Consider the following 9736-nt stretch of genomic DNA (forward strand, 5'->3'; position numbering starts at 1 on the left):
AAAAAAAAAAAAGATGTAATCTAATAACTAGTTTGTCTTCTTTCCAGAAAGGATTACACTTGTTCTAAACCATTCATGGACATAGCACATTTCTAAAGGTTTTCTAGAAGGGAAATTTCCCTAACTTCCTTGTTTATTGCATTACCCAACCCGCCTCCATCATCTAAAGTGAAGACAATGTTATCTTTTCTTCTACTATATTTAAACTGCGTAGCCATCTTTATGATTTCTCTTGCTATTTCCTTAAACTAGTGACCTCAAATTTCACATATGGATTTACCAATACTTAATTGCTTTAATTACATTCCTGGGTATATAAAAGATTATTTACTGCAGTCATTAATTGTAGGTCTGCGTACACAATTAAATATAGTTAAAAGTACCTGCTGTGAAACCCAAAACTTAGTCAAACTTCCCCAACACTTATCAGTTATTCTTGACACTTTTTAAGATATACTTTAGTATTAGGTAGGCATGTAGTATATTACTTTTCAAGGCTTACCGTAAACTTTGTCCACAAAACTGAAATTTGGAGAAAAAGCTGATTTTGGAGCAGTAAAAAAGCCAGCCAAATGACCTCAAAATAGTAACGGCAAATGGAAATACTGTCATATAAACAGCTGTCCTCCAAACGACTGCGTCAAAAGGGACCTCATGTTTTACTAAGCAAAGTCTGAAATTAAGAGCAAAACAAAAGTAGAATAACATTAAACATTCTTGTCTCATTTCGCGTTATGTTCACAATGAAATCATAGGCAAGGAATGTAAGTAAGGAATTAGGAATAAATATGAACGCAGCATTAAGTAAGGAAAATTGGCTGCTCCGATGGTAGAGGGTTATCAGAACTTATTAACATTAGTGTCACTAAAGTTGGTATTCAACCCCCTCACTGCTAAATTTGAGTGGCTAAAAAAAAAAAAAAAAAACAAAAACATTATTTCCCGGGTCCCTTTTGTGTTGTTATAGACAAAAAGGAGAAAGAGAACTGCCCGTCACAGTACACATAAAGGAACACCACTGGTCAATGAACAGAGCATTTTGCAAGAAACAAACTCCAGAGCAAAGCAGCGAGCGCCCGTACGTCAGGAATTGGAAGTCAGAAAATGGGAGAGGAGCAAACAAGGATATGATCCCCCAAAAGTCTACCTCATTAGGCCTGGCCAAAAGCCAAAGCGCAGGCGTGCAATTAATCTCACTGAGCGGAATTCAACCCCCAGGCCCGGCTGGTGCGGAGGCGCGGACTGAGCGCCGCAGCCGAGGCCACCTCGCGCCCCGCCGACCTCGCCGCCCCACAGCCCTCCGCCGGGAGCCGGCGCCCCCCGCCAAGCCCAACCGTCACTGCTCCGCCGGCGCGGAAGCCAAAAGGCAAGCCAAAGGCCTATGCGCCTGCCTCCCGCCCAGGAGCACGCCAAGACACCTGCGTCCGTCCTCACCCAGCCCGCGACCCCGGTTGCGGATGCCCAGAGCGGAGCAGAAAAGTCCACAGAGAAAAGCGGCGGCCCAGCAGCGCCAGCAGCGCGCGTGCGCGAAGCCCCCGCACAAGCGACCGCCCGGGCCAGCCGTACCGCGCGCCCCTGGGGTTTACGTCTGTTCGCGGCACGAGAGGAGGGGGCGGGGACCAGCGCCGGCTTCGGATTGGACGGCACTAAGAGACGGGAGGGCAGGAGCCCCATGATTGGTGAGAGCGGTGCGCCTCAGGATTTGAAGGGAGGAAGTGGCGCGCCCCGCAGCTCCGGAGGACGAGACGGATCTTCCAGTTCGAGCTGAACTGAAGGCGTTGCCTTGGAAGTCTTGGCCAATTTGAAAATGAAGCCTACCTTTTTCAGTTTGGGATCCCAAAGCACCGTCAGTCACTTTACACACAAATATTTCCGGCGAACTAATCACCTGACACGTTTCTGTCCTTTTGTGAGCAGATGCGGACATTTCCTATCGCCATTTGCTACTCGCTGAAATATGTCATGTTTTACCTTCAATCAGCAAGTAATTCCTCGGGAACCAAGTTTCCTGACAGTTCACTAAACCTAATCGCCCCTTTGTAACGGAGTACGGTTGGTCTCGGTTGGAAAAAAATGAGATTAGATGTAATTCTTCCCTAATTAGCTTCCTACTTTTCTCCATCCTCCTTAGGCCACAAATCTCACCGCCTCTGCTCAGCACAAGCGCTTTTACTACTACTTACTTCACTGTGACCATGGAGGAATATAATTTCACACCTTTCACTAAAAATTTATCTCAAAAAACATTTTATACAGTTCTTTTTCTCAATATTTTTTCCATATACTCTGAGGGACCAAAGCTAACGCCTTAACTTCCATTAATTCAGCAGTTATTGAATGTTTAAGATGCCTGGTGCACTTGGGAGGACAACAAGGGAAAACAAAGCTCAGTTTAACAGTCGCTATTCCTGAGTTTAGCCTGCTGGGGAAAGACATCTCTATTTGATCACTTGCCTAACTACCTCCTCCAAAACATTGCTGAGCTCCCTCTCTCCACAGGTTCCTTTCTGCCTGCGAAAATACTGCGTCTCTCTCTCTCTACACACACACACCTTGATTCTGCTTCATCATTCTCTCCCTCCCTGAATTGTCTCCACTTTTACACCTTACTTTCAGTCATTCCACATTACCTAGCCTAGTCCTGAACACTTTAACATTTGTTTTATCAGGAACGGCCTCCTAATTATTAAACCCAGTCACGTCACCGCAGTTCTGACATCTCTTCTTGAAACTGTCTAGCCTTGGTATTTTACAAACTGTAATTGCCCCTATTCTACCTTTGTCCACACTCAACGAGCACAGTGGAGAAAATCTGAAGATTTTCCGAATCCTGAAAAAATAAACCAAATATTAGTTCCAGAACTGAAAAGATGTATTTGAGTGTAATGAGCCATCCTTCTTTCTCAAAGTGTCTTAACCCCTTTACACAGTGGCCATACATTAGAAGTGAACTGCTAGAATGTGTCTACATGTTCCAGACTATCATTCACTCTGTATCCTTGGTACCTACTCAATAAATGTCCTTCTTCCATAAACATCAAGTCACCGAAGCTCTCCCCGTAACACTCACCAACCTGATATGACTCTCTAGTGACAGAGATCTGCAATCCGTATTATCTGCAGGCAGGAGAGCACCGACTCTGATGCCAGGCTGCCTAGATCTGAATCATGCTCTGCCTCCCACCCTCTTCCTAGCTGTGTAGCTTTGAGCAAGTAGCTTTAACCTGCCAGTTTCCTCATTTGTAAGATGGGGATAATTAGAGCACTTGCCTCAGAGGCTTGTGAGGATTTAGAACAATTCCTGTAAGGTATCTAGAAAATCATGGAAGTACTCAACAAATATTAGCTATTATCTTACACCTCAATATCTAGACTTACTTGCCAACTGGAAAGGAGGAATAGAGTTCCCATTGTGATTTCTAAATCTCCTTAGACATTGAGTAGAGCCTGCAAAGGCCCCATGGCCAGCATGCCTTCTCAGGGAATTAGAAGTGATACATACCCAGTTTTTTAAAGCCAGACATCTCCCACAGCTCCGCTTTACCAACTGCTTAAAGTGGTAAGCCTTGGCCACCAATATCCTGGGGAATCTGCAGCCTTTAGGCCACATGTGGCCCTCCAGATCCCCAAGTGCGGCCCCTCGACCACATCCAAACTTCACAGAACAAATCCCCTCTTTAAAAGAATTTGTTCTGTAAAATTTGGATTCAGTCAAAAGGCCGCATTCAAGGATCCAGAAGGCCACAGGTCCCCCACCCCTAAATGTTCCCTACTCTTTCATCAGACTGTATCCTGTTCCCTGAACACGCGGTCCTTTTACCTCACTCCCCCTGTTGAAATCAGATATACCTTCCAAATCCTGCCAGCTCAAATAAGTTACTCTTTTATGCCCACTAATACAATTTCTACATTTATTACAAAGCTGAACCCCTTACCTTCCATAAATTCTGGAAATGCCTTCTTTCACTAGTTTGTGTGCAGACTACCTTTTCTTTTTTGCACATACCCCAACAGTGTTCAGCACAGTATCGTGCACATATTCACTAACTTGCAGAACTGTCTCAATTCATTATCCCATTCTAACCTCAGGTGGCTCTATAATGACTGAAACCTCAAAGACATGAATTCTTAATTCTGAGCTAGATTCAGCCTTAAGTTAGACCCCTTGCTGTGATCCTACATATCTACAAGTCTGAAGCAACTCCTTTAACAAAAGGAAGACCTTTGAGAATTATTTGAAAAGGATTTTTTTAACATGGAACATGCAACTTTACAGACAAAACATTTTAATTAGACAATAAAACTCAAATGTTTCTTAAATTAAAATGAATATATTCTATCAGCTCAATCCTTTGCACATAAAGTTGGGGGGGTAATGACACTTTCAAGGAAAATTGTCTTTGAAAATTAGAATATAGTTATAACAAATTATGTCACCTAGGCAATCAACTGTTAAGACACAGCCTGGGCTGTGGGACTCCATCTCTACGAAAATAAATGAATGAATAAATAAATAAATAACATTTACTTAACAGTCAACATCTGTCAGTTCTAGATGGTAATCTACATATTGACTTTTTACCTTTTAAATAAATGTCATGTTTGCTCATCTACTAATTTTTGTTTGTTTGGGGTTTTTTTCTTTTTGTGACATGGTAAATGGAGCAGAAGCCTTAACAACTATCTTAAATAAAATACATTCGATTTTCATAAGGCAACAGATTCATATCTTTTAAAATATATTTTATTAAATAACCTACTTGGGTAAGAATTATAAAAGCTTTAAAAAGTAATTCCGAGTAAAAGCAATTTCCCTTTAAAAAGAAAAGGCCAAAAAGTCCATAATATGTTTTGCTGCTTTATACACAGGAATGATTTATTTTACATACTAGTCAAATGCAACATTAGCTTGTAAAATTAAAAACGTTTTTGTATGTCTCAAAGGCATAGTGAATTTCATAATATGTTTTCACATTAACCAGTACGACAAAGCATAAGAAACTGAAGACTACGGAAACAGTTCAAAATAAAGTTTACAAAACAGGCACTTTGAAGTCAGCTACTGTGTGTAACTTTCACAGTTAATGTTACTTATACATATTTCATTTCATCAAAGGTTATCAACCAGTGAAGTAATGTTCCTTTGATGCTAACGCACAAACAGGTTTAGGTTCCAAACACTGTGTTCTGGTTGTAATACACATAAGACAGGCCCCTAAATTAGAAAAACCTTTTGAAAGAAAATGAAGAAAAACAAAAGGCAGCCAGAAATGAAAGCATTTACAAGCATTGAATAAGGCCTTTAAATGTTAAATCAGTGTTTTAAACCCCTTCATTCTCAGGTAAGGGATTAAGAGGCCGAGAGAAATATCCTCTGTGAGGGTGAGGATACTGGAGGCTGGCAGTGTCAGCATCACAAGAGTGCTCTACCAGAGGAGGCGGAGGAGGAGGAGGGGGAGGTGGAGGAGGAGGAAGGAGCTGGGCATAACTGGACCATCTTGATCCAGCCCGTGGGGAATCCAGAGGGGGAAAGAAATACCTGAAACAATGAAGACAGGAACAAAACACCAGAACAAAACAACACAACAGGGGGGGAAAAAACAGAAGAAAAAGAAAAAAGTAGTAAATACAAAGAGAACCAAGAGTTTCCAGAAAATAAATGCTGGAAAACAATAAGCTTTAGTATATTCATGCCAAAACTAACAGAACATAATAGCACAAATCAAGACCCTTACTCAAATCAAGATTGCTTAAGCAAGTATAGAAATTTGAAAGAAATACAATCTGTTAAACTTAAAATGTCAAAAAAAATTATCAGTATGAATGTTACAAAGAAAAACATTAATTCTAGAAATTTAAAACATTTTCTAATCTCTGAAGAAACATCTGATGCTAGTTCATAAATTTACAAATCTAATAAGCTTCTTATTTTAAGCAATGCTTCATTTGTAGCAGCAGTAAGCACACTTTTTTTGGTGCATACATGATACTGAGAACAAATTCACATACATTTTTACATAGTATGCCTGGCTACTGCAACATACTTTTGAAGAAATACAGTCATTGAATATACTTATTTTTCTGCAAAAACCTTAGAATAACTACAGAATTTTGATAAGTGAAACGGTTCAAAGAATTATTATGCCCTTCTGTTATTCTTCTGTCATTTTATGACTTACCCATAATACTTATACATTTTAGCAAACTTAAATCTTTTACAGCTTGTCATCAAAGTCAGAGGTTTACAAGATAAGAACTGAAACACTCAACCAAATGAAGAAAATCCTGAGACACGAAATGTTGAAGTTAATTTACATGCACAATTTTAGTAGCATTTTAATTGCTTCTCTCTTACAGTACGTGTGCAAATTTTGATTTGAATGACAGTAAGCCATGAAATCACACAATAAAAATACACAAATGCATATTAGAAACATTTCTTCAGTGAATATGAATTGAAAACTTATAAAGGTGTTTCCATTTTACTAGCAAATTATAAATGAAACAAATACCACATGCTTAACTTAGCCACAAACTGAGCAAATTACTTTCATTTTACTATTAATACTTTACTAATTCACTCCTTTTCTAATATTTTTTAAATATTACAAAGAAATGACAGAGTTGTACTGAATATCATGTATTAAGAAATCCTACAAAAAGTAAACAAATTAGCACTCAAAGCAATCTTTATAAAAAATATTTATTCAATTTTCAAATTAAAAGTATAAAAATTCATCATTTAAAGTTTACTGTTTTAGCAAACAAAGAAATATGCCAATATTCTCCAAATGAAATAAAGTGATATTTTTCCTCCTCCCAACTACTTACATAAGGATAGTAACAATCCTTCTAATTTTTAAACCCTAGTTTCAGGAACATTTCAAAAAATTGTTTTTGACAATGTCTCAACAAAAAGCCTCTCCATTTATATTTTAAAAGTTTCAAATAGTGTCAATGAACTGACTAGTACACAAAAATGATATACACTGTATTTTTAAAGGCCTTTTAGACTGCATTTAGTAGTAAGCAGGCTGCTGGTGTATCTTGGGAGAGGTCAAATGGCGCTGGGGAAGGGGAAAGGAGCTTGCTTTCCATTCCTGTGTGCATGCAACAAGCAGCAAGACAGCAAAGTTACTCCAGTTAGCTTGTACTCAGCTGTGCTTTCTGTTAAAGGACATAATACAAATGGAGAAGGGAAAATGCATCATAGATCTAACACAGATGGTTATTGGCACACTAAGAATACAGATCAAAACGTCAAAGCTATTTACAAAAGAAAATATGCAGTACAGGCAGTGACCAAACACCAGTCTTCAAAAAAAAAAAAATTAACTCTAGTATTCTTTGCTTAATGAAATCATCTTTATAATGTGATATCTTCTATGACAACCTGAAATTGTTTTAATGCAAATACTTAGAACTTCAAAATCAAATAGGACTTCTTTATAAAACTATAACATAAAAACAGTTGAAGAAATTTTAAATACAATCATTTTCTTTTATTTAGGATAACAAGATAACCACAGGACAATTCATTAAAGCTATGTTTTGAAGTTTCCTAAATTCTATTCCAAATTATTCACAAAAACATATTAAAATAGTGGTATCTTACAAATTCACATATTTGAAATTTAAATATGAAAACAAAAGGAAGACTTTAGATCACATCAAATATTCATTATGATAAACAAGAATCTAAATATTGTAAAAATCAAGATCTCAGATTTTATCATTTCCTCTTATAATCTCCATTAAAGTTTTAAACACAAAAGTCAAATCATTTAACGTACTCTCTTCTACAAAACCTTAATTAATGTATTATTTAAAACTTCAACTTGACCTGATGCAATGGCCACAGCACAAGCACTAAAAAACACTATGGTACATCTAGGACTAAAATTCTCACTATTAAACCATAGTTGCTCTTTCTCAGTGCTGCAGAAAATAAAATCTTAAAACTATAAACATTTCTACTGATAGATCACTGAATTTCAGAATATAATTTAGTTTGGTGGCCTCATAACCTACCTGTAAATGTTTGACCAAGTAAGACAAATACAGAGCTAACAAAATAAATTTTTAAATTCTAATGTCTTAATTACATGCAAATCTCTTCATTCCATCTTATAAATCATCAAATAACCTGTCTTTAGTATAGCTACCAGAATGATTTAAAAAATATATAATTTCTAGTTTTCCCATAAAACAGCCTACCTGCCAGCAGAAGATCCATTTAACGAATTTTGAAGATTTGGAATATTTGAACCTAGGGAAGGATTTGAGCTTCCCTGCTGAGAACTCCCATTGACTGGGCTCCCATTACCTTTCAAAATACCAGTACACTTCCAATTGTCCATATAATTAGCTGAAAGGAAAACAGCCAAATACATTAACATGATTAATACCTATGCACAAGGGCACAAACCTGTATTCATATCCTTAAACCATAATTAAAGAAACAAGAGAGAAGCCATGGGCTACATTTCTTTCAGGGTAAACATTAAAGATGTTTTAAAAATGAAATACGTGTTATCTCAGTTTTAATAATATTTTTAAGTTTTCAAAGAATTTTTAATACTAATTTAAACACATAAAGCTTTCATCACCCACCTCCCTTCCTTACAAGGTAAGCATTAGCAGAAAGAATTCTCTAAGCTATCACATTATGATGCTAACATCAACATAAAATCTTTGTCTCCATTATAATGAATTTCACTTACATATATATGCAAGGTAATGGAGTTGTCTTCTTGGTTATGCAAGTAAAAGTTATGTGGGTACCTAATGTCTTCTGAGATGGATGGAGGTAACAAAACCTTTGGTATTTGAGTTGCTTACTGAATGCAAAATTGGCCAATGAAGACAATGAATCCAAGAAACCCCAGTTAGGGAGCCTGCTGGGGTGCACAGCTGGGTGGTCCTGACTAAGGCCCAGAGGCAGAAAAGGAGAGCAAAGCCCTTGAAATCAAATTACAATGAGGAAAGGAAGGTCTGGGCTGATTCTATCAAAGCCTAAAACTGAACATAGGAGGCCCTCAAAGCTTAGCCAGACTGCACTTGGAGAAACAGTAACTGCTCAGTGTAAATGAACAAAGACAGCTATAATTTTGAGTGCTAAGTATGGGACGCCACCCATTATAGCGGTATGTAAACCACGGACATCTCTGTCCAGTGGAGAAGCATCCATGGAAAGTGCAGAACCAAGCTACAGAGACTGTAGTCAGCTGACCAGACCAAGTTCCCTCAGTTTGGCATTTGTAAAAAACTGTTAGAATCAGGGGCCCAAGGTTCTTAAACTTTTGGGTATTGTAGAGGAAGCAGGGAAAATACTAGATTTTCTTCTATTAAAGGACTGTTTATCTAAAGCAATTATTTAATAAGAGATGATTGTAGTTCTATCCTGAGTTTGTAAAGCAGTCATACAGGTTACATATATGACAAACAGTATCTTTTTATTGGACATATTGCATATTCTATGATATTTACTCTAGTTTTAAAAATGTTCTGTTCCTGGGCCGGGCGCGGTGGCTCACACCTGTAATCCTAGCACTCTGGGATGCTGAGGCGGGCAGATCATTTGAGCTCAGGAGTTCGATACCAGTCTGAAAAAGAGCCAGACCCCGTCTCTACTAAAAAAATAGAAAGAGGGGCCGGGAGCGGTGGTTCACGCCTGTAATCCTAGCTCTCTGGGAGGCCGAGGCAGGCGGATTGTTTGAGCTCAGGAGTTCGAGAC

At 38.2% G+C, this 9736-nt stretch overlaps 2 protein-coding genes across 2 annotated transcripts in view; both read right to left on the reverse strand.

Annotated features, from left to right (window-relative positions):
* Positions 1 to 552, reverse strand: part of CEP192 (centrosomal protein 192kDa) — a 150089-nt gene extending 149537 nt beyond the window's left edge. Inside the window, exon 1 of the mRNA XM_012649963.1 lies at positions 503 to 552. The gene's annotated coding sequence lies outside the window, so the exon portion shown is untranslated. The remainder of the gene's footprint in view (positions 1 to 502) is intronic.
* Positions 553 to 4848: 4296 nt separating this feature from the next.
* SEH1L (SEH1-like (S. cerevisiae)) overlaps positions 4849 to 9736 on the reverse strand; it is a 50250-nt gene continuing 45362 nt past the window's right edge. Inside the window, exons 6-7 of the mRNA XM_012649964.1 lie at positions 8218 to 8408; positions 4849 to 5539 (exon numbers count right to left, since the gene is read on the reverse strand). Coding sequence (XP_012505418.1) covers positions 5323 to 5539; positions 8218 to 8408 — 408 coding nt within the window. The 3' untranslated portion in view covers positions 4849 to 5322. The remainder of the gene's footprint in view (positions 5540 to 8217; positions 8409 to 9736) is intronic.

This window comes from Propithecus coquereli, unplaced genomic scaffold (assembly GCF_000956105.1).
Source record: "Propithecus coquereli isolate 6110/MARCELLA unplaced genomic scaffold, Pcoq_1.0 Scaffold308, whole genome shotgun sequence".
NCBI classification, from domain to species: Eukaryota; Metazoa; Chordata; class Mammalia; order Primates; family Indriidae; genus Propithecus; species Propithecus coquereli.